This window comes from Canis lupus, chromosome 34, assembly GCF_011100685.1.
Source record: "Canis lupus familiaris isolate Mischka breed German Shepherd chromosome 34, alternate assembly UU_Cfam_GSD_1.0, whole genome shotgun sequence".
In the NCBI taxonomy this organism is placed as follows: domain Eukaryota; kingdom Metazoa; phylum Chordata; class Mammalia; order Carnivora; family Canidae; genus Canis; species Canis lupus.
The window spans coordinates 34,722,232-34,747,324 of NC_049255.1; the positions used below are offsets into that span (position 1 = coordinate 34,722,232).

A 25,093-nucleotide genomic window follows, 5' to 3' on the forward strand; every position below is an offset into this window, starting at 1 on the left:
TATGTTTAAATATTTGTGTTTAAAAAAGAAAAATCTCTCCACATGGTACTGGATGGTTTCTGTCTTCTGTTTTCCAGCTTTTTATCTCCATAGGCTCAACCTACAATCAAGCTCAAGTTCCAGCCTCACTAAAGCGTCTTTGTTTTCTCCTCAAGCTACTGTTTTGTCTATCATTAGGAAATGATTACTGTCAGATGTTTGGAAACAGTGGTTTGTACTTGCTGGGCCCCCTTCACCACATTCACCAATTAACCCTCTATGTTCTGGTGACCGCATTCACTGGTCCAAACAAATAATTTCTCAGAGGTCACCAGCAGTGACCTACCAATTGACAGATTCAGGAATCCTCTCAGACCACATCCGACTTGGGTGCTCTGTAACGTTTGCCATGATTGGCAAATCTCAGACAGTGCACATGGAAGACCTGGCTCAAATCATGGGTCCCTCGGGTGAGCAAGTCACTTAACTTCTCTGAGCCTTGGTTTACTCATCTATAAAAGAGACTGTAATTCCCGCCTGGTTCACTTCTCATTTACTGGGGCCTCCCAGGGAGATGGGTCTCTGCAGTGCCTTTTATATGAGAGATATTTTGTAAATATTTACCGAATGCACAAATACTTGAGTGAATGATTATTACCTTTAAAGCTCCTTAATCACCAAAATCAACATGATAAACCTTTATCAGATGCCTGAGTATAAATATGAGTGCCAATTTATGAGATCCCTGGACATGTCCTTCTAGACCATATATTTCTTTTTTCTTTTCTTTTCTTTTTTTTTTTTTATACATAAAACCCTTTCTTCAAAGGATAGCTTATGTTACAGCTCAATATATAAAACAATTGAGACAGAGTTGCTACCAGTTGGCTGAGGTAGGATGACTGGCACTCCATGGAGAGTTCAAAGTTTTCACATGTGAGCAGTTTGGATGAGTGATTCAGGGCCTTTTCCTGGCTGCTGTCCTGCTGAGCCAAGCCTTTGCCTTCTCCATGCAATTCTGTGAGCTAAGCAGTATCCTCACATTAAGTTCTTTTCCAACTTAAATCTATAAGGGCGGGTATCTGGGTTATAAACGACCAAGAATCCCAGTGGTTTCATAAAACATTATTACATGTTTGTAACTGGGTGGTGCTGTACAGGGAACCAAGATAACAAGTTCCTGTTTTCAAGGAGCTACCTATCTAATGGAAGAGACAGACAAGGAAGCCAAACTCACAAGACAGAGGGGACGTGCAATGGTGGAAGTGTGCAGAGGGTGTGCATGGTGACACACGGTAGTAACAATAAGTACCTCAGGCCCCGCGGGCAGGCCTTGGCAAGCTTGTAAGAGAAAGGGGTACATGAATCGTACCTTAAGGGTGAGTGAGAGTCAGCCAGGTGGGGTGGACATGAAGGAGGGAGAAGTGGGGGAGGGATGTGGGAGGAGGATGGTGACATGAGGGAAGGTCTTTGTAGGCACAGGAAACCCCTTAGGAAGAATAAGGCCAGTTCAGAAAACTGCAGGTATATCTGAAGTCAGGAGTAGAGGGTGAACATGAGGTTAGGGGGAGGCAGAGGTCATGAAGAGAGATCCATCTGATTGCAAACACCTTGAAGACCACACTTGGGAGTGGAGATTTTCTCGTCAAGGCAAGAAAGACTTCAGGGAAAGATTTTAAGCGGATGAAAAACATCCTATCTGTGACTTAGAAAGAGAACCCCGTGGCGCTGTGGAGGACAAGTTGGCAAGAGGGCAAGGGGGGAAGTGGAGAAACCAGTCAGGAGGCTGTCCCAGTGGTCCAAGCAAAAAAACAATGAAGTCCAGAACAGCAACAAAGAGGAAGAACCAGCTACAAGAACCATTTTGGGGGCAAAATTAACATGACTCCAGGAGCCACTGAATTTTGGGAAAAATGGAAATGGAGAAGCCATAAACATGGTTGAGTGGCCAGTGTTGCCCAGCCGGGATAACCAGTGCCTGGTCTTGCACTGCTAATTTAATCATGATTGTGGGTATTCATGAACCATGTTCCAGAAGGTTCAGTTCTTACTTTAGAACAATTATCAACAATTTTCTGATAGAGGTTGTCCTTTTCTTTCTTTAAAGTAGACTTTAACTTCCTATTTCCAAAATATATTTAAAATATACTCAATCTACTTTCACGTAAAACGATATTATTTTTGGTATTTGATACAAATAATTTGACAGAAATGAGAGCAGGTATAAATGAAACAAGATTGACCATGGGGGGCAGCCCAGGTGGCTCAGCAGTTTAGTGCTGCCTTCAGCCCAGGGTATGATCCTGGAGACTCAGGATCAAGTCCCACGTCAGGCTCCCTGCATGGAGCCTGCTTCTCCCTCTGCCTGTGTCTCTCCGTCTCTCTCTCTCTCTCTGTGTGTCTTTCATGAATGGATGAATAAAATCTTAAAAAAAAAAAAAAAAAGATTGACCATGGGTTGGTAATTGTTAGAGGGAGGTGATCATGGGGAGTCCTACTATTCTCTCTACTTCTCTGTAGGTTTGCATAAAAAGTTTAACATGTTTAAAAAACACATTTAATCTCACAGATAATATAGTAATAACGTTGTATATGACACATAGCTTTGGCAACACTGATTTTTCCTAACCCTTGAATTTGTCATCTCTGTTCTAAAAATTTATACTAAAAAAAAAGGCTGAAATACAGTGAAGCAGGGAAAAAGCAGGAGGGGAAGACAAAAATATTCACTGAAGGACCAAAAAGAAACCTAAGTAATTATGGCAAATGCATGGGATGAGTATTATGCAGCTGTCACAATTGGGCACATGAACGTCATTCTCTGTGTACCTGCCATGTGGGGATTCAGCAGTATAATATGTTCTAGAAGTGGGATCAGAGTTCCACGTAAGCTCAAGAGGGATTTGTAAGCTATTATAATTGCAAAAGATGTCCACTTTGGCCCCGACGAACCTCTGTGACTTGTCCTACTACTCTTGGCCTTCATCCTTTCTCATCTTACTTCAACACCCCTGACTGTGGAAGGGCTCACTCCCAAGCACGCCAGGCCCAGTCCCACCTTGGACCTTTGCATTTACAGTTCCCTCTGCCTGGGAAGCTATTGCCGCCGACATCTATATGACTGGCTTTATTCATTCATTCTACTCAGCTTACTTTATTCGGATTTCTGCTCAAATGCCACCAAATCAGAGACTCCTTCCCCGTACTCTCCATCTGGAGTATAGCCCATCCATCATTCTCTGTCTCCTTAGCCTGCTTTATTTTTCTTCATATCACTTATCACACTGAAATTATATTTGTGTTCGATTCCTCAAATACATGAGACCCCGTTTTTCGTAGCTGCATTTCTAATACAACAGTGGCTGGCATACAGTAGGTGCTCAATGTTTGTTGATTGGCTGATGGACCACAAATGCGTGCATATGAACAAAAGACTGAAAAGAATCTTGATGAAGTGATCATTTGTGTTAGAATGAAAGGAAACAAGGTATTTTCTCTAACTTTCCTGTAGTGTTACATTATTTTTTGATAATTTAAAAGGAAAATTAGCAACGTATTTAAAGTGATTAGAATGTTAGAATAGAGACTCCTATTAGGTTTGGCTTAACCCAGATGGTCTTTTCTAGGGAAAAAGATTGTTCTAAAAAAAATAAATAAATTAAATAAATAAATAAATAAAGTCAGAAGTTTACCAGTATCTAAGGTGGTCGTTTCCTTTGCGTCGTTGCTGGGTTGGAAATCGGTAGTTTCAATGTCATTGGTTTCTTTTCTGCTCCCAGTTTTGGAGGACGTGAGTTTTGAGCCCCTGAAGAATTTGTTGACAAATGAAGTCCGGGGTTTAGTTTCTCCATTTGAGGAATTTTGCTTCCTTGTTTGACTCATGGTCAAATTGAAGGGGGTCTTTCTCAGTAAGACATCTTCCTGTCGTCTTCTGTGTCTAGGATCACTGAGAAGAAAGAGACGCTGTCAAGCCTGTGTGAAATCAGAATTTCCCTACATGAGTTTTTATCTTCCCCTTTCCTTTCCTTTTTTTTTTTTTTCTGGTAATGTTTAATGTAAAAATAAGAATGACATAACCCAGGATCCGGGAACCAACAGATGGTGGCAGATACAAATCTAAAGCAAACTCGGTTTTTAACTTTGCCCTATTTTATTGTGTGAGATACAGGTTGTTAAAAACCACTTTGGCAAATGCATCAAATGTGTCAATACATTTGAAATTTCAGCAGTCAATTACAGTTACCTTCAAGGTTAAAGAGGATTCAGCATGCCTCTCAACTGCCTGGCCCTTGGCAGAACTATCACCCGGGGGAGTCTGCCTCCAGAGAGGTCAGCCTCCTCTCTTCACTGACTGCTCCTGGCATCTGCCCTGTTTCCACTCTGGCCCTCACCACCACCACCCCATGAAAAAAACACATTGGCAGTAAAACATTCACTCACTCCATAACCAGAACCTGCTCCGGGTCAGATACTGTGCTAGAGGGGAGATTCGATGTTGAACAAGACACAGCTCCTGTCATTTGTTTTGTTTTGTTTTTTATGTTTTAATTTTTTTACATTTTTTACAGTTTAAATTTGATTTCCCAACATGGAGTATAACACCCAGTGCTCATCTCCTCAAGTGCCCTCCTCAAGCCCGTTACCCAGTCATCCCAACCCCCCACCCGCCTCCCCTTCCACAACCCTTTGTTTCCCAGAGTTAGGAGTCTCTCATGGTTTGTCTCCCTCTCTCATTTTTCCCACTCAGTTCCCCTCCTTTCCCTTATAACCCTTTCACTATTTCTTATATTCCACATGAGTGAAACCATATGATGATTGTCCTTCTCCGATTGACTTATTTCACTCAGCATCATACCCTCCAGTTCCATCCACGTTGAAGCAAATGGTGGGTATTCATCCTTTCTGATGGCTGAGCAATGTTCCACTGTATATGTAGACCACAGCTTCCTTTTCCATTCATCTGTCGAAGGACATCGTGGCTCCTCCCACGCAGCTCCTGTCTTTGATGGAAATTTAACCTGGTGGGCAGCTGGGAGTGTAAGCCAGAGAGCACACAAGGGCCACCAGGGAGGAGAGAGCCAAGTAGTCAGGGAGGGCTCGGTTGGACTCTGCTTGCCTTGGAAAACAGACTTTGAACCTGGGTTTTGAAGAAAGGGGAGCTAGTTAAAAGAGAGAAGAGAGGGAAGAGTGTCCCAGCAAGAAAAAAGAAAAACAAACTCAAAAGTCTGCAGGGGTGAAGGCTGGAGAAAGCCAAGAGTTGGCTCCAGCAGGGAATTCTGGTTTATTTAGAGCAAAAGACATGGGGGACGGAGGTGAGGAATGGGTCTGGTGTGATTTGAGGCTAAAGATTCTTAAGGGTCAATCTCTTGTCCTCCTGGGATTTGCTTACATTTTAAGGGAGGGTTGAATACTTAACGTGGGGATAAACTGTCAATGGAATTTTAGATTTTGTTAATAAAATTTAGATGCTGTCCTTGGGCCAGAGCCTAATAGATATCCTTGAAATTACAATGTTCTTGGCTTCTTCTCTATAAAATAGGTCTTTCTGTAATACTATGTCCTAGAATGACTCAAGAATGTTTTTTACAGGGGCTCTTATACATGACCTTGGAGAGCCCACCTCCATGCCAGGGAGATGGAATATTCTATACACCTTGAGTACGACTTTAGAAGTCACTATCTGGCATCTTTTTCGTTTTACATTATCTTTTCCTTTTTTTTTTTTTAAGATTTTATTTATTTATTCATGATAGTCACAGAGAGAGAGAGAGAGAGGGGCAGAGACACAGACAGAGAGAGAAGCAGGCTCCATGCATCGGAAGCCCGATGTGGGATTCTATCCTGGGTCTCCAGGATCGCGCCCTGGGCCAAAGGCAGGCGCCAAACCGCTGCGCCACCCAGGGATCCCCCCTTTTTTTTTTTTTTTTAAGATTTTATTTATTTATTCATGAGAGACAGAGACATAGGTAGAGGGAGAAGGAGGCTCCCTGCAGGGGAGCCTGATGTGGGACTCGATCGCAGGACCCCAGAATCATGACCTGAGCCAAAGGCAGATGCTCAACCATTGGGCCACCCAGGTGTCCCTATGTTTTCTTTCCAAATTAGAGCAGGGTGCAGGCCAGGTTCACCCAGGAACAGACAATAATGGAACTAGACAGTTGCCCCCTGCTGCAGCCCCACAGCTGACCAAGGCTCAGTGGGTTAGGTGGCAAAGAAGAAAAGACCACTGCCCAGTGAACCCAGTCACAACCAGCAGACCTCGGCTGCCCCATCCTGATTCCACCATCACCTCATGGGTTCTTGTCCTTTTGCAGGTCCTCGGCCCCCACCCAACACTTACCTCCGTGGTCATTTTTGTGCAATTGTACCTTTCAGAGATTGACACAGAGCCATTCTCTGGAGTGCCATCCCACTAAGTGGTTTCACTTTCCCCCCAGTAAAGGTTCTGACATCAGTTCCCAGGTCTTAAGCAAACACTGCTGGATGGGGCTGGCTCCAGGATGTGGTGATTGACCCAAGTGAAACCCGAGTCAGCTCGTGAGGCCCCTCCAGGTCCTCTGTTGGGGTGGGGTGGGGTGGGGTGAGATGGGGAGACACAACCTAGGACGCAGGACTCAGGACTCGAGGGGACAGAAGAGGAAACAGAAGTTCAGCAGAAGGCAGGCAGAAAGACAAGAAAGGCAAGGGTAAGGAACAACAGGGAGGAAGCCAGGGAGGTAAAAAGGAGCAGACGTGTGAGTGCCAAGCAGAAAGCATTTGCACGTGTCTTAACAGTAGGTTAAGCAGTAGGTTACCACGCTCACTCTGAAAACATCTTTTTTTTTTTTTTTTCCTAATATGTGTCCAGGAAACTCCTCTCTCTATACAACTCCAACAAGTACTGCAGCTTCCCTTACCAATTCAGGCTTACACAAGCAACCACTTTCCCCTCGTCCCTGTGCTGGGTTTTATGGTGTGAAGGCAAAGCCTGGAAACGGAACTGGGAAATTTGCAGATCACAACATAACAACCAGACTAAGGCAGCTAAAAACTGGGCTCCTAGCATCAGACACATTCACTTAAGAGCCCTTTGGGAAAACTAAGGGCTGGCACTTCAACTTAACAACGTTGACTGAGCAGTTATTTTTTGATATTTGCTATATTGCCAGTAAGTTTACTTGCCATGAAACCCCAAGGATAATACACATTTGGCATGTTATTTCTCTTGCATCTAAGCTGGTTTTATTTATTGAATTTTTGTCAAAGTGAGAGACGCCTTTTCCGTCTTTTCCATCCTCAGGTTTGGGCTTAACACTTATTTAACATTTTTGATCCAGCGTTTCAGAGTGAATCGTGTTTTTCCTGTTGCTTGTTACAGGGAGATGTGTTTTTCTCTCTCCACAAAACTTATTTCATTAAGCAGGAAGTCCTGACACATGGTACAACACGAATGAACCTCGAGGACACTATGCTAAGTGAAATAAGCCAGTCGCAAAAAGACAAATGCAGCACGATTCCACTTACGTGAGGTATCTGAAGTAGTCAAATTCATAGAAGCAGAAAATAGAATGGTGGTTACCAGGGGCAGAGGGAGGGGGGATAATGGGGAGTTGTTCAATGGGTACAGAGTTTCAGTTTTACTAAAGAAAAAGGTTCTGGAGATCGGTTGCACAACAATGTGAACATATATTTAAACTACTGAACTGTCTCCTTAAAAATGGTTAATATGGGGGGCACCTGGCTGACCCAGTTGCAAGGGCATGCAGCTCTTGATCTTGGGGTTGTGGGTTCAAGCCCCAAGTTGGGTGTAGAGATTGCTTAAAAATTAAACCTTTTTATTTTTTTTTAAATTAAACTTTTTAAAATGTGGTTAAGATGGTAATTTTTATGTTATGTTGTTTTTTACAATTAAAATTTATTATGTATGATTCAGAGCATTCAGAACACTAAATGACAGGAAGTTTTAGAAATACTTTAATTTCTGTTTTTTTTTCCTTATGTATGTACAAGTGTGATATGATTTTTAAAAATTTTTTAATTTTTGATTTTTTAGTGAACCCAGGCAATTTTATTACTACATTCCTGAACCTCAGTTTCCTCATCAGTAAGATGGGGATAATAGCACCTATTTCATAATTACTAACTACATTAATGCAAAGGAAACACAGTAGTACATACCTGGCACATACTAAGCACTCAGCAAATTCAGCTATTATTTATATATGCTGTCTTCAAACTGGGATGGAATCTTAATACAGAAAATAGGAGGTGTCGGCCACTCATATGTTCTCTTGGCTTCTGAAACATGAGCTCCCTGACCCCAGTTCATCCAAGCACATGGACATAGTTTTCCTTAATCTCTGCAGAGGTGTGATTTGAGACAATTGTCAGATGGCTTCCAACTGCATAACTGAATAATAAAATCAATTTTGGCTGTTTTGAAGGACTAGACAGTAGACTTTAATCTTCAAATTTGATGGACTTGGAAGCATTCCTGTCAATACAAAAGATTTTGTCTGGAGTGGAGGAGAAGCCGAGGCCAGCACCACGCCTGTACTTCCAAGTCATGGCCCGGTCATAGTCCTGCTGCAGGTTCTGCTGCAGGGCAATTGCTGCCTTCTTGTTGAGACCCACGTTGGGCCTTCCAGTTGTGTTAGGGGGGCGGCTGAGTGAAGGGGACACGTTTTTAAAGCCGCCCATAAGTTTGAGAAATTTCAGTTTCTGTTTCTCATTTTCAAAACCAGCAGTATCCCACTGGCCAAACTGAGTTCCTGTCTACTTCTTTGGTTCAGAAACTTCTGGTTTTGCCTGACTCACAATTGATCTCTTCTTGCAAGGCCTTTCGCCTCACCTGGTCTATGTGCGCCTCATCCATGTTGCCTTTGTTTTCCAACACCGCCTCTAAGTCTGTGTCAGGCTCTTCTTCCCAAGATTCTCCTGCTACTCTTCTCTCCCCTTGTTTTTATTTTTTTTATTTATTTTTTTATTTATTTTTCCCCTTGTTTTTATTCCTCTTCAGAGCTGGTTCCTCAATCCCTGGCTGCTCTTTTTCTTGGACTTCATTTTCTTCTTTGCAGGGGTTTGGGGTTATGTCCTATTGGGATATATTCTGGAGGCTCAGTTTTGACTGGCTTCTTACTTCCTTTCCTAGGGCTTCTCCCTATGGACTTGGAGCACTCAAGGTGCCCCAGAGCAGTATCTCCCTTCTGGTGGATTTTCTATTTCTTTTTCATCTTCACATTGCATCCTCTGGGGCTCCCCTGCTTTCGTTTCTGCCCTGAGGTTGCCTGCTCCTCGCCATCCTTCCCCACTGAACAAGTGTATAGAGCATCCCCAGACTCACAGAACCAAGGGTCCTTGGCTGAGGAGGCTGTAAAAAGACAAGAAGGGTCTTTTTCTCCTTCTTGTGTGTTTTGGGTTTCTTGCCAACTCTGGTCACCTCCTCATCCTCTCTGGGGTCTGGGGAGGGGTCTTCACTCTTGAGGCAGGGGCATGGCCAGAGGCCATAAGGACTTTCTCTTCTTCTTCTCCCCACCTTGGAGCTCAGATGAACCAAGAGCCTGCTTCCTGGGGCTGGACAACTTCCTTGTCCGTCCAGCACGTAACACAGTCTCAGGTTCTAGGCACTCCTCACAGAGGGTGCTGTGGCCCTTCTTTTTCTTCTTTTTCTTCACTAATGGCATCTCAGATGCCTGCTCTAGGACCACACTCTTCGAGGGGGATGTGGCTCTTGTGGAATAGATCTCACTGAAATAAGAATCACTGTTTAAAACTGAGTATTGAGTCTCTGGTTCTTTGACCACCTTCTTCTTTTCCTTCTTTTTCTCTGGGAGCCCAAGGCCCAGGTCTCCTTTGTAGGTTTTGGTGATCATTTCCATAGGCCAATCTTCCCCACCTCCGATATGATTTTTTTTTTAAGATTTAATTATTTATCTATTAGAGACAGAGGGGGTGGGGCAGAGACACAGGCAGAGGGAGAAGCAGGCTCCAAGCAGGGAGCCTCATGTGGGACTCGATTCTGGGACTCCAGGATCACACCCTGGGCTGAAGGTGGCGCTAAACCACTGAGCCACCCAGGCTGCCTTTTTTTTTTCATATGATTTTTTTAAACCCATGTCTAAATATATTTTAATGAGTATAGAGTAAAAATCCTAGGTAATTGTTAAACATATGGTGGCATGTGGTGTCTTACGTTCTATATCCGATGGGCTTAGTTCAGCCCTATTCAGAACTCTTGTCTAGAAAACACATTATTGTAGGTCTATTTCTAGCATTATTGTTAATACTACTATTCTCGGTATAGACAGAAAATGAATTTATTGAAAGGATAACAAAAGTTCTTTTAGAAGGATGGCAGATAAACCTGTACTTGCCTGCCCTCCTTTGAACCCCATTTAAATAACAATTAGAGGATTAAAAAAACCCACTTCATAAATCTCTAAGGATAAAGAGAACTGGATAAATGCCAACAAAATTTTGGAATCTAGAGAGCATAAGGAAGAATTTAGCTGACTTTATAAGTAAGTGCCTACAAGAGTTGAGGAACAAATTTTTAAAATTTTAGTATCCCAGAAGACTCAGTAAGTCAACCGATAATTGTACCAGGCGACTCTGAAGGAGGAGGTGAGTAGCGCTGGGACTGAAAACAGAGTGATTAGTTAAAAATTTGTAAGAAGTTTTTTGAGGTTTTTTTTGAAGATTTTATTTTTAAGTAACCTCTACACCCAACATGGGGCTTGAAACCACAACCCTGAGATCAAGAGTCACATGCTCTGCCAACAGAGCAGCCAGGTGCCCCAATTTGTAAGAGGTTAAACAACTAAATTTTACTTCTCACCCCAGGGCAGACGAGAGATGGCCTCTCCCCCACCATGGTAAAAGATAGTTTATTTCCAGGATAGGATGAAACATAGAGGATCTGGACTCAGACACTGGTCATGCTTTGAGTATCTTATTGGATAGGGAAGTTAAGTAGAGTCTGTATATTGAGCCAAGAGACCCCTCCCTATTCCCCCTTCAGTTCTTCTAAGAACACACTGGCAACCAAGCTTGACCCCTCCCTTCCCTCACCCCATAGCAGCACATGGGAGGACACCAATCTGGGAGAAACCAATACTGACGGATGAAGGATCTTTCAACTACATGGATCTGTCTCTGCCAGGCAATTACAGAGATGCTCACTGATTGAGAAGTCCTACAGATATACACAGAGCTCCTGAAAAATTGCCTAATTCTATATATGCTTTGAGGGCCACAGATCTCAAGATAGTGGAGGGAAGACTGACATGAAAATGAGATGCAGAAACAATAAGAAAAGTAACTTAGAGAAAATAAGGACCATGTAGGGAGAATAAAAGGTTTTTTAAAAATCATTATTATACTTAGTTAAGAGTTGATGGAGAGTTCATAAACCAAGAACCAGAATGTGTTAAGAAAGGGAAAATCCAGAGAACAGAAGAACTTCTAGAAATGAAAAATGTGATACTTTCTGTGCAAGAGTAAAGTGGGTATCACTTTGAATCTACCTTATCCTCCAACGAGAGCCACCACCACCACAAATGCACAATGGTGACCTGCTATAAAAGTAATAAGGTATCTTGTGAATTCTTAAGAACAAGGAGAGGGCTAATTAACTGGCAGCAACAAGACCCACATAAGATCACCAAGTGGCAGGAGACAGTAGAAAGCAGGCAGAGAAAGGATCTTCTGGTGGCACTGAGCACCAGGAAACTCATAATCAAACTTCTAAAGGTACTTAACCCCAAATCTAAATGTCCCCACTTAGTGTAGAATGCTAACTGAGCTCTTGAGATGCCTGGGTGACTCAGTGGTTGAGTGCCTGCCTTTGGCTCAGGTTATGATCCTGGGGTCCTGGGATCGAGTCCCATATCAGGCTCCTTGTTGGGAGCCTGCTTCTCCCTCTACCTATGTCTCTGCCTCTCTCTGTGTGTCTCTCATGAGTAAATAAATAAAAAGAAGGAAGGAAGGAAGGAAGGAAGGAAGGAAGGAAGGAAGGAAGGAAGGGGAAGAAAGAAGAAAGAAAGAAAGAAAGAAAGAAAGAAAGAAAGAAAGAAAGAAAGAAAGAAAGAAAGAAAGAAAAGAAGAAAAGAAAAGAAAAGAAAAGAAAAGAAAAGAAAAGAAAAGAAAAGAAAAGAAAAGAAAAGAAAAGAAAGGTGAAAAAGCTAACTAAGCTTTTTTAGGAGCAATGGGAAAGGAGTTGGAAAGGCGATCCTGAGGGTGAAGGCAAAGGAAAAGTTAGATTGTATGGGACAGTCTAGACCCTATTAAGCCTCAGCACTAACCAATGGAATCTCTTTTGCAGGACACAGTCCCTCTCAGAGGAGAGGCTGCTGGGGTGGAATCTACATGGAGCAGCACAAAGAAACAGTGGGCAAAGGCAAGAGAAACTCCAGGTAAAGTAGGGGAGGAGGCAGAAAAGGTATTTTCAGAAAGCATAAGGCAATATTGTTGAGCTCTTTATAATAATAGAAAAGCCATTCAGCTAGGGGAGCAGTCCTGGCCCACTTTCCTCTCTTAAGGTATACCATGTGGGCCTCTTCATAGGGCTGCTTGATGTGCCCTCACAAAATGGCAGCCAGCTTGCCAGAGCACATGAGTCATGAGTGAGAGCAAGTGGAAAGCTGTGAGGCCTGTGGTGATCTAGTCACTCACCATCCATTCCATCATACTCTATTCATAAAAGTAAGTCACTGAGTCCAGGCCTCACACAAGATAAGGGAAATTAGGTTCTACCTCTTGAAGGAAGGAGTATAAAAGAATTTGCAGATATTTAAAAGTGACCTATATATCAAAAAAAAAAAAAAAAAAAAAGAAAAAGAAAGAAAGAAAGAAAGATGTAAATAGATGATATGCAAAGACAAAGCAACATCTGTATAAGGGGATTCCCTGAAGAGAAACCCAAAACAAATACTAAAACCTTTAACTCATGAAACTATTTCTGAACTAAGACTTAAACTGGCATATTTAAATGGCATAGAGCATACCTAGGACAATCTACCTGGAATGGATAACACCAAGACATAATAGAGTAAGACAAAGGAGCTTTAAAAAGAAAGAAAAGGCAAAAAGACCATGCCATTTGAAAGGGAAAGTAATAAGACTGTCAGCAGACTTTTCAACAATAGTTTGCTATTTTTTCCCAGATACTAGGGTACATATTTAAAATACACAAGGAAGAAAATGAGCCAAGGGTTCTATAATTAGCCAAACTGAACTCTGCAGGCATACTGCTATGAACATTTAAAAATAAGGAAATATGGTTGCCATGAACTCTTCCTGGGGATCTTCATCTAAAGAATAATCTTTAGACAACAAAAGTAATTGAAGTCACATCAGCATAGGGACAAACTGATGTGAATCACTGAATATATATTTACCTGTGGTTCTAAGAATAATTGGTATATTTAAGGGAGACCAAGTATTTAATGGTTGTGTGCTCTGACATCATGAATATTCAATTATGAAACCTCTGAAAAAGAAATAGCAACTATAGTATAACAGAGTATGGTTTCTGTATTATAGGAAAAAACTAAAAAGAAATAGCTGCAGGTAAAACTATCAATAACAGTCCCTTCTCTCCAGAAAGACAGAAAAATAAAAAGCAAATAAATTAAATAAGAAAATTTTCCAGTATGAGTTTCTACATTGAAATAGCCTCCCAAGTAGTCCTCAAAAAAAATGAAGAAGAAAACACCTGTATCAAAGTACTTGTTCCCGCAATTTCTAAACAATGACTAATAAAAGATCCTAAAAGCTGCTATTGAGGAAAAGCAGGTCCATAAAGAAGATCAGGACTCAAACTGGCATTGGATTTTTCCCATTAACTTTAAAAGCTAGAAGACTATAGAATAGTGTCTTCAAAACTCTATGGGAAGTAATTTCCAATGTAGATTTCTATATTCCCACGTAACCCGTCTTGTGGAAGGTAAGGGATAGAGCTCTTAGAACAAATTAAGCCTCAAAAAAGTTTCCCTTCAAAAAAAAACAAAAAAACAAAAACAAAACAAAACAAAACAAAAGTTTCCCTTCATCTACATTTTCTCAGGAAGCCAATGGATTAGGTGCTCCACAAAAATGAGGCAATTAGCCAAGATAAAGAAAAACATGGGATCTAGAAAGGAAAAAGTCCCAATATATTTACAAAGGGAAATCCCAGAATGACAGGCACTAGGTTTAGGGTCAACCAGTCCATTAGTGGTCAAAAACAGAGGATTTAAAGAGGGATATTTCAGTTAATAAAACGACAACAACACAATTGGGGCAGGAATGATTTCTGATTTATCTGACCCTACTGGAGGGAGTTTTGAAGCTCTACCAGAATCTGTGCATGAATTAGTAGTAAGTACAACAGAAGGTAAATTTTAAACTGCAGCAATTGTTAACTATAGAGAACAAACTGAGGGTTGCTGGAGGGGATGTGAAGGGGGATGGGCTAAATGGGTGATGGGGATTAAGGAGGGCACTTGTGACAAGCACTGGGTGTTATGTGATGAATCACAAAATTCCACTCCTGAAATTAATATTACACTGTATGTTAACTAACCAGAATTTAAATAAAAACTTGAAACATTAAAAAAATAAATTATAGCAATAATTAGAAACTGTTAGAAGTATGAAACAAGTTTGTTAAAGCTGTGGGATCAATATACAAAAATCAACTGAATTTCTGTAAATGAACAATCCAAAAATGAAAATTAAGACAACTCCATTTATAATAGTATCAAAAGAATAAGATACTTGGGAATAAATTTAGCAAAAGAAATGTAAAACCTATACTCTGAAAATTATATAACGCTGTTGAAAGCAATTAAAGAACATTTAAATAAGTGGAAACATGTTCTATTTCCAAGGATTAGAAGACCTAATATGTTAGGATGATAATATTCTCCAAACTGACCTACAGATTCAATGTAATCACCCTCAGAATCCCAGCTGGCTTCTTTGTAGAAATTAATAAGCTGATCCTAAAATTCGTATGGAAACTCAAAGGACCCAAAATAGCCAAAACACTCTTGAAAAAGAACAAAGTTGGAGGACTCTTGCTTCCCCTTTTCAAAAGTTACTACAAAGTAACAATATCAAGCTAGTGTGGTACTGGCATAAGAATAGACACATAGATGAATGGAATAGAATTGAGAGTCCAGAAATAAACCCACTTATTTATGGTCAATTAATTTTCAACAAGGTGCTGAGAATATTCAATGGGAAAGGGGTTCTTTCAACAAATGGTGCTGGAACAACTGTATCCACATGCAGAAGACTGAGATTGGACCCTCATCTCACCACTACAAAAAATAACTTCAATAAATCAAAGACCTAACATGTTTTGTGTGTGTGTGGTTCAGCTAGTTTATTTTTTAATTTTTAAAAATTTTTATTTAAATTCAGTCAATTAACATATGATATATTTTAGTTTCAGAGGTAGAGTTCAGTGATTCATTAGTTGCATATAACACCCAGTGCTCATTACATCACATGCCCTCCTTCCTGCCCATCACCCAGTCACCCCATCCCCCACTCCCTCCCCTCCAGCAAGTCTCAGTTTGTTTTCTATGATTAAGAGTCTCTTATGATTTGTCTTCCTCTCTGATTTCATCTTGTTTATTTTTCCCTCCCTTCCCCTGTGCTTCTCTGCTTTGTTTCTTAAATTCCATGTATGAGCCAAATCATATGATAATTGTCTTTCTCTGACAAATTTATTTCGCTTAGTATAATGTCCTCTAGTTCCATCCATGTCAAAGACCTCAAATGTAAGAGGTAGAGGGGGCCTGGTTCTCTCAGTTGATAGAGCTTGTGATTCTTGATCTTGGCTTTGTACGTTTGAGCCCCATGTTGGGTGTAGAGTTTACTTAAAAATAAAATTTTTATTTATATTCTCCAAATGAATGAGAACATATAATGCTTGTCCTTCTCCGATTGACTCATTTCACTCAGCATAATACCCTCCAGTTCCATCCACGCTGAAGCAAATAATAGTTAAAGGGAATAGAAGGGAAGGGAGAAGAAATGGGTAGGAAATATCAGAAAGGGAGACAGAACATAAAGACACCTAACTCTGGGAAACGAACTAGGGGTGGTGGAAGGGGAGGGGGGTGGGGGGTGGGGTGAATGGGTGACGGGCACTGAGGGGGGCACTTGACAGGATGAGCACTGGGTGTTATTCTGTATGTTGGCAAATTGAACACCAATAAAAATAAATTTATTATAAAAAATAAAAAATAAAAAAATAAAATCTTTAAAAAAAATGTAAGAGGCAAAACCATAAAATTCTTAAAAGGAAACATAAGAGTAAACCTATGTGACCTTTGACTTGCCAATTCTTAGATATGATACCCAAACCCCAAGTAAGAAAAGCAACAAAGGGAAGTAGATCAATTGGGCTTTATCAAAATTTAAAACTCCTGAGGCCTGAGGGACATCAGTAAGTGAAAAAAAACTCGCAGAATGGGAGAAAATAACTGTAAATCATTTAGCTGATAAGAAACTTGTACCTAGAACATATAAAAACTGTTTGAACTCAATAATAAAAAGACTAACCCAACTGGTAATTTAAAATGGGCAAATGATCTGAATATACATTTTTCCAAAGACAGATGGCCAATGAGCTCATGAGAAGACACTCAACATCATTAGTCACCAGGGAAATGCAAATCCAAACTACAATGAGATACTGCTTCACATCCAGTAGGGCGGTTAGAATCAAAAAGTCAGCAACATGGATGTGGAGAATTCAAAACCCTTATACACACTGCTGATGGGAACAGAAAATGGCACAACTGCTTTGTTTGCTTTGTTTTTTGTTTTGGGGTTTGTTTTTTGGGGGGGGGCACAATCACTTTGGACAATAGTCTGACAGTTCCTCTGTGTCCAACACCAGGAAAATATTAAAAGTCACACAAAATCCCAAGCATCAAAGGTCTATTTAGACATATCCTGATGATGAAATCAGCTTAAGGTAAGGAAAATGCAAAGATAGTGTAAAAACACTGCCCATTAGTCACAGCAAATAATATAGGTCCAGGAAGGCTTGAAACATCCGCCCTGCTCGGGTCCTTAAGCTAGAGGCTCCATGTGGCTTATACCAACTGCATTCCTTATGCTCCCTTGTAAACCTTCTCAAAACAGCCCGGAGCCACTGCCTTACAGAGGAACTTAATGAGACAAACAACATTTGTATGGCACGCATGTGTGTGTACTTTACACAGTGCTGAGTTCTGACAAAGCTCACCTGTGATGACCTTGTCCTCTTGCAGCGTCTAACGTTCCTAACAGAAGGAACAGATAAACAGAAGGGCATATGCTTTAACGAAATGCAGAAGAAATGGAGAAGTATGGTGGCTTTACTCTTGGTGGAGAAAAGACTGAAAGATAAGACGTGCAGTACCAGATGCCCCCCTGTAGGGTTTTAGCTTCCCTGAAGCAGCCTGGGGTGACCTCTGAAAATGGTTCATTATTCACTTGACCCAGAAAACCCCACAGAATCATGCAAGTCAAGAGGTTCAAACCTTTGTGTCGACCTTAAGAACACATGCAAAACTGCCCAGGCCATCGAGGGCACGCATGTCCAAGAAGCCACCAAGGATCTGAAAGAGGTCACTCTGCAGAAGCCACGTGTGCCACTCCATCGCTGCAGCGGTGGACCTGGTAGGTGTGCCCGGGCCAGACAGTGGGACTGGACACAGGCTTGGGGACTCAAAAGGAGTGCTGAATTTTTACTGTGTGTGCTTAAAAATGCAGAGAGTAATGTTGAACTTAAGGGTTTAGGTGTAGGTTCTCTCGTCATAGGGCACATCCAGGTGAGCAAAGCCCCCAAGCTGCAGCATAGAGTTTATGGGGCTCCTGGTTGGATTAACCCACCTAGGAGCTCTCCCTGCCACCCTGAGATGACCCTTACTGAAAAAGAGCAGGTTGTTCCTAAATCAGAAGAGGAGGTCGGTCACACAGAAGACAAAGATATCCCAGAAGAAACTGGAAAACAAAAACTTATGACCTGGGAGTTAATTCTGCATGAAATAAATGCAGAGAAGTATAGGGTTTGCAAAAGCTGCAGTGAAAGCTGGAAGGCTTTCGAAAGCAGGGCTCTTGTTTAACCGGTTCCTCTGAAATGTGGCGTCAGGAGCACCACGATTGGCACACTCAGAATCTCCCTCAACCCTCTTCCAGCAGTTTTTCCACACTGCAGAGACTACAAACCTTTTTTTCATTTCTTTTTTTTTAAAGACGTATTCATTTTTGAGAGAGAGAGTGCGCACATGTGCGTGCAAGCTGGGAGAGAGAGGGAGAGAGAATTTCAAGCCAACTCCATGCTGTGTGTGAAGCCCCACTCGGGGGCTCGATCCCAGGACCCTGAGATTGGGACCTGAGCCAAAACCAAGAGGTAGACACTTAACCGACTGAGCCACCCAGACACCCTGAGGCTACAAACTTCTAAGGACTTCTCCCAGCCTCCCCTGATGCCGGGTTCTGGATGGGGTCTAGGGCCTGCCGATCCCTCGTGCTTGTGGCAGCCTTGAATCTGCAAGCGAGGTACCTGGGCAGAGGGGCAGGTCATGTGACACCCGGTTTCCTGATGAGTGTGGTTTTAAGCCAGCAGCTGTCACAGCTCCATGGGCTGCATCCTCATGGTGACAGGCCAGCAGCCTTCTTGATGGGCCAGTCACATGGGGTGGCTTTAGTTTCTTCCTGGAAACACAGTGTAGAACCCATTTCTCCATGTCTCCATAAGCAGCTTAATACCTGTACCTAATCCCTTTCTACCAGTCTAGCCAGAGCTGATGCTGGTCCCTGCCCAGCCATGGGGCTGGATACCCGAGGGGAGGAGGTGATGGTAACCTCAGAAGCAGCGGGAGACACCCCTCGGGGAACTCAGGACAAGAGGACACGCTCAGTCTCTCAACTTGGTTCTGAGACTCCCAACAAGGAGGGATGCAGCGCCACTCCACAAGGATTAAGAGAAGGATTACAGAGGGTGACGCGTGATCGTGTGTTTCAAGAATACCCAGATAAATTTAGAAGTTATTGAGATCTTCAGCAAAGCCCAGATGGCCCATCCAGTGTGTCTCACAGGCCTGATGGACCACTCCCTCACCTTTTCTTGTCCAGCCGTGCTGGCCTTTCCTTAGTCAGATTCCCTATGCCCCTCTCTGCCTCAGACCCCCAGTCTGGAACATTCTTTAACTGATACCTCCTACTTGTTCTTAAATCAATCCTGCCATCAAAGCTCAGACCTCAGGCTGCTCATGTCATGTACTCTCTTGACATGTTCCATCTCCCTTCGTAATGAGTCACAGCCAGAATTAAAAGACTGATTTGGGGTGGAATTGCTACCTTTTGCAAGATTGAAATCATGGCAGGTCCAGAAACTGATGCCCAATTCCATTTCACTGGCATCAAAAAATATTTCAACTCTTATATTCTCACAGGTAGAATGAATTGTGTATTGGCCACATATGGAGGCATTGCTTTGATGATTTTATACTTCAAATTAAGGTCTAAAAAAACACCAGCTATGAAAGCAACATTAACTTGGACCTCATCTGTTAAGTTCCGATGCTTGGAGAAGCTAATGTCAACTCATCATGCGATACTCAATTTGTACAATAAATTATGAACCTGGAAAAAAAAAAAAGACTGATTTGGGCAAGTTAAAAATAGATGTCTGCCCCGTAGACAAGAAAGTTCATGCAGGCAGAGACTTAGCCTTGTGCGCTAGCATAGTCCCAGGGTCTCACAACGCTCTGCACGTGGCCGGTGCTCTCTAGTTTGAGTGAATATGCTCCATCTTCCTCAATTTTGTTGCATCTCTATCTCAATACCCGCTCCCAGGTTGCTGCAGCAAGGGAAGGCAGCCTGCAGAACTGGCCACAAGTTCCTAAATGCTGCTGTCCGGGAGGGACATGCTTCCCTTCCGTGAACATTTCCTAGGCCAAAGCCTGTCACAAGGCCATCTGCATTCAAAAGGGTGATCGGGGATGGGACAACTGCAAATATCAGCTTGTTGCAGCTCCCTACCCAAGAGGCTAACCTAACTTTAAAGTTGGGATAGGGAGAAGTACTGATTAGTCTGTAGGTAGTGGCTTGAGTTTTGCTTCCTGAAGCAAGCACATTGAGTTCTTTGTTCTAAGGCACATTTTTCCTGTTTCACTTTTATTGTTATGTTCTCCACTGGCTAATGTGCATTCACATCTTGGCAGTCCTAAGCTCAGGGCTTTACCAGAAATGTCCCTGTGAAAATGAACTTTAGGTCAATAGCAGAATTTGCTTACCCAAGCTGGCTCATCATCTATTCACTGCCTTAACGAGGACAAGCAGATTGAGTCCCTTTGTTACACATGAACCCTGGGTGTACTGTTGCTTTCATTCATTTGCTTTGAAATTAGCTGTTCTTGGGGCTTTTGCAGAACGGGGCCTGCATCAACAGTCGACCACACATTTATTGAGCATCTGTTACCTATAATTCCTTTACCAGGTATTGAGAGGTACGAAGAAATACAATTGATGGCTCTTGTCTTCAAGGAACTAACTCCAGCTGAGGAAACAAGATGAAAAAACCCCTCCAAGTGTCACCTAAACTCATGGCCATGCATACTTAAACACAGACTCAGTGGCGAGGCGCTAAAAAGAAGTGCAGAGGCAAGAAAGTGCCACGTGGTGGTTGTGTGGTCAGGGTCTCTGGGGTGTGTGGATGGCGATCTGGGCTTGGGGAGGGTGGTAGGTCTCAGCAAGTGGAGTATGGGTCTCCCCCCTAGGCCTGGGCTTCCCTAGGGAGAGCCTGAGAGAGAGGAGAGAGAGGAGCATGATCAGCAACGGTGGTGGGGAGAGAACATTCACCACCAGTGGATGCGGGGAGATGCTGCCAACACCGTGGGGAGCAACGCTAAAAGCAGGGGACTCAGCCCAGTGGTGGCCTCCAATGGGTCCAGTCATCTCAGTCCTGAGGTCGGGTCGCCCTCAGGTCATAACTGCACCTGAGAATCCAGAAACTCTACGTCTTCTGGGAAGTCCAGCATTGGGACTAATATCCAAATCAGCCCACAGCTGCCCTGGATCTTTCTGCAACAATCAGGCCTGTGCAGACCAAACCTGTCAGCACTGCCTGGGCTGAACTCAAGGGCTCTTCCCTCTTGAAAGATGCTGGAGGAAGCTGCCCAGCTTATTCTGTGGGTGCAAGCCTGGACGCGTCGGGCAGTCAGCACCCCTGCGGCAAACCTCAGCCAAGGGGGGTCTTGGGGGACATGCCGTGGATACATGCTCCCCTCTTCTGTCTCCTGGGCTGACAATTCTCAGGGTGCTTTACACATTTCCCCAGGGGGTCCCCAGAAGGAGTGAACCACCATTGCCCTCGTTAACACACTCTGCACTGGCTTTTCCTCCTCCAGGTCCCCAAAGAAACAAGTCCTCATGCTCAAGTAGAGACACAACAGCCTCACCCCCAAAAACTCTTTCAACTTCTTTACTTACTTCTTTATTAAAGCATTTACCCTTTTGCCTCAGGGTTAATCATTAACTAAGGTTTAAAAAAAAGAGCAAATTCTTTGCACCTTGGTCTTATAATTTAACAAAATATTTTGGAGATCTTTTCACATGAGTACATATGTGTCTAATTTTAAAAATAGTATCCTCTCTGTGGAATATCATAATTTATAGAATTGGTTCTCTATTCATTCTTATGACAAATACTCCAATGGATATCTTTTTTGGGGGGGGGGCATTCTTAACTAGTGGGGATTCTGTTGCACCAGTGTTGATGTTATTCGCCAACAACCTGGCAGCCCACAGATCGAGCAGTCCCCAGGATCTTTTTAATGGTTCCAGAGTCTTCTGGCTAAAGATCAGTACTGCATCTGTGGGGCAATGTTGACAATCTCATCCAAAGTGATATTTCCACTGTGCTTAATGTTTTTCTTTCTGTCTCTTGGCAGTTCCTGGAGAGCTCTCCTCATCAGGGCAGAGGGAGAAGGTACCATTTCCATCTGGGCCTGTCTGTTCTGAACGGTCAGTTTCGCTGTCATCCTCAGACCCTTCCAATCACCAGTTGCCTTGGTGATGTCGTCACCAACCTTCTTGGGAGACAGACTCAGGGGACCCATCTTGGGAGCCAAGACAGACACGGCACCAGCTTTCCCACGGGGGCAGCTCAGATATATGACTTTGATCTTGTTGGGGTTGAACTGAGGTGTCATGGTGGAGGTGGCTGGTGTCAGAAGAACCCAGAAACTGGATGGCCAGACATAGTTGCATCTTCACCTCCTCCTCTGAGCCAAAAGCCAAAAGCTCAATGGACATCCTTGTGCGTGTGTGTCTGTTTTCTCCCAACTGCCCTTAATCTTCATTTTAATGTGATTTTTCCTGACCAAAATGTTGGGAGAAATATCCTAACCTGTACTTTAGTAGGATAAGCCAGGATGGACAGCCCTCAGGCAGTAAAGCTGAGCTAGTAGCTGTGCTGTCTTGCAGGACAGCCTTTATATCTGCAAGAGTTTAGCCAACTGAGAAGTTGGAGCAAGCAGTCTGCAGAAGCGACTACGCTCACTTCCGACATAAGCTGCTAGAAGAATTCACAGAACTCATTGAAAGCTGTTATGCTTCGGTTAGACTGTAACACAGCTGAAGGATACAGCCTGGAATCAGGTAAAGGAAGAAGTACCTGGGGCAGTTCAATACTTAACTCAAGATCAAGTATGAAATGCTGAGCTCTTGTCCTCTCCCCATGAACGCATGACATTGTCACTCTCTTGGTATTGATGTGAACGATTTGCAGTGAGTATTGCCAACCAAGGAAGCTCACCCCAGCCTCGGTGTCCAGAGCGTGTATCAGGGCCCCATCCAGCAGGCAGACTCAGGTTCTAGCCTTTCAGGAGTTCAGCTGACAGCACATGGCTCAAATCCCCCAACCTCTAGCACGTCGTGGCTGTCTATCTGGTGGGCTGTGAGACAAACAAGGACACTCTGATCAGAAAGCTGAGGACAAAGGCCAGACCTCTTCTTGGAGTAAAGGCTAGATTCTTTACTACACGATACCAAAAGCAGAATCCACCTCCTTAAATTTTTCTGGGAAACATCGAATTAATAATGTCCAGTTTCTTGGGACACTTGGGTGGCTCAGCTGGTTAAGTGCCTGGTTCTTGATTTTAGCCCATGACCTGAGCCAAAGGTGTCAGGCTCAGCGGGAAGTCTGCTTGAGATTCCCTCTCTCCCTCTGCCCCTCCCCACTCTCTAAAGTAAATAAATAAATCTATTTAAAAAATAATGACCAGTTTCTTTCCTGAGAAGTGAATTCAATCAAATAAAATAGGAACGACCATCAGTCAACTCAATTACAAAAAGTGCCCTTGACAGCAATTGACTCAAGATGTGACAAAGAGAAAACCATGCCAGGACCTCCGTCAAACGGTTGCCCACCGCACGCCCAAATTCACTCTCTGCCCAAACATGACTCTGCTGGCCAACAGCAAGCTACACTGGGGCCACATGTTTTCTCCTTGGTCTGGAATCTTTGTTTATTTTAAGAAAAATAAAATCCTTATGTTCTTGAATCATTTATACTTAACACATTAAAAAAATTTCACAATGGAAATGTTCTGGTTCTCTTCTCCTTTAAAGCTTGGTGGGAAAAGAATAAGGAAGTCTATGCCAGGTATTTTAAACATTTAATATAACCACAAACCTAGTTTCAGACCAGGAAATCGTGAATAATAACCTTGGTGTTAATAATATCATATGGACCATATTTTCCCAGACCTTGACGACTCACATCACACCAGATCCACAAAGCTTTCTGGGGCAGTTCCAGACAAAGGTTGTCTTAATACATTTAGGCTGCTCCAACAGAATACCATAGACCGGGCGGCTTATAAACAAAAATTTATTTCTCAGGATTCTGGAGGCTGGGAAGTCCAAGGTCAAGATACCGGCAGGCGGATTCTGCATCTGGTGAGAACTTGCTTCTTGGTTCCCAGAAAGCCATTTTTTTCACTGTGTCCTCACTCAGCAGGAGAGGCTGGCATGCTCTCTGGGTCCCTTTTCAAAGGACACTTAAGCCCATTCATGAGAGCTCTGCCCGCATGACCTAATCACCTTCCAAAGGCTCCACCTCCAAATACCATCACACTGGGGATTAGGTTTCTTTCTTTTTAAAGATTTATCTATTTATTTATTTGAGACAGAGAGAGTGAGCATGAGCAGGGGGAGGAGCAGAGGCAGAGGGAGAAGCAGACTCCCGGCTGAGCAAGGAGCCTGACTTGGGCTTGATCCCAGGACCCCAAGATCATGACCTGAGCTGAAGGCAGACGCTTAACCTACTGAGCCCCCCAGGTGCCCTGGAAGTAGGTTTCAACATATGAGCTTTGGGGGAACACAAACATTCGGTCTACAGCAGAAGGGACCACTCAGCCTTGTGAATGTGCCGCCCCACCTCCGATCTGATCTAGTGCTACCCATGTGCTTCTCTCTCCAACTAGAGTGTGAAATTCCAGGGTTAGAAGTCACTTCAGACCTTGACATGTGCTGCGTGTTGCCTAGCTCGGCACCCTTGGATAACTGCTCTATCAACATTTGCTGATGATGAAACAATTTATAATTTTGTACGTTTCTTTTTGCATGTGTTTATCCAATGGCCACAACAAATATTGCCACTTTGTCCCAGATGAGAAGACCCTCATCACCCCAATTCTTTAGCTGGAAAGTACCGTACCACCAGCTCCAGTAAGGCCCTCAGGACCAGCATTCCATACCCAGCAACGATGCGTCTTCTCCACTACACTGACCGTGCAAAGTTACACGCGACTGGATGGAAACAGAAACAATCTGAAAGACCTCCCAGAGTGTGGGAAAGGAGAGATCTTGCCATGAGGATTTTGCTCTGGTTTTTAATACATTTTATTTTTTTGCCCCACTGAGAAAGTAGGCAATTAACTTCCAGAACCAACGCACAACAAAAACCTACTGGCTTTTTTTTGTTCCTCGAATAAGCTTTGTGTAATTTATACATCCAAGGAAGTTAGACCTTTTCTGGGGGCCCAATCACCACCAATTCCCAAATTATGTGGCTAGGAGCAGTATCATTTAAACACAATACTGGGTTTCTACTACATAATTACTTTAAATTAATCCACTG

At 42.9% G+C, this 25,093-nt stretch overlaps 1 protein-coding gene, 1 non-coding gene and 2 pseudogenes across 5 annotated transcripts in view; 1 reads left to right on the plus strand and 3 right to left on the minus strand.

The window, feature by feature from the left end:
- LOC119867525 (leucine rich repeat containing 31) overlaps positions 1 to 5,112 on the minus strand; it is a 28,112-nt gene extending 23,000 nt beyond the window's left edge. For 2 of the 4 annotated variants that reach the window (XM_038583853.1, XM_038583852.1), the window contains exon 1: positions 3,672 to 3,967. In XM_038583853.1, coding sequence (XP_038439781.1) covers positions 3,672 to 3,861 — 190 coding nt within the window. In that variant the 5' untranslated portion in view covers positions 3,862 to 3,967. Of the gene's footprint in view, positions 1 to 3,671; positions 3,968 to 4,834 lie in introns of those variants that run through there. The other 2 variants (XM_038583851.1, XM_038583854.1) reach the window with 2 other exon arrangements.
- A 3,306-nt stretch (positions 5,113 to 8,418) lies between these two features.
- On the minus strand, positions 8,419 to 9,850 carry LOC100685638 (annotated as a pseudogene).
- Positions 9,851 to 19,298: 9,448 nt separating this feature from the next.
- Positions 19,299 to 19,588, plus strand: LOC100686525 (annotated as a pseudogene).
- Positions 19,589 to 21,423: 1,835 nt separating this feature from the next.
- LRRC31 overlaps positions 21,424 to 25,093 on the minus strand; it is a 54,543-nt gene continuing 50,873 nt past the window's right edge. The window contains exon 8 of the transcript XR_005383992.1: positions 21,424 to 22,904. This is a non-coding gene — a transcript (leucine rich repeat containing 31). The remainder of the gene's footprint in view (positions 22,905 to 25,093) is intronic.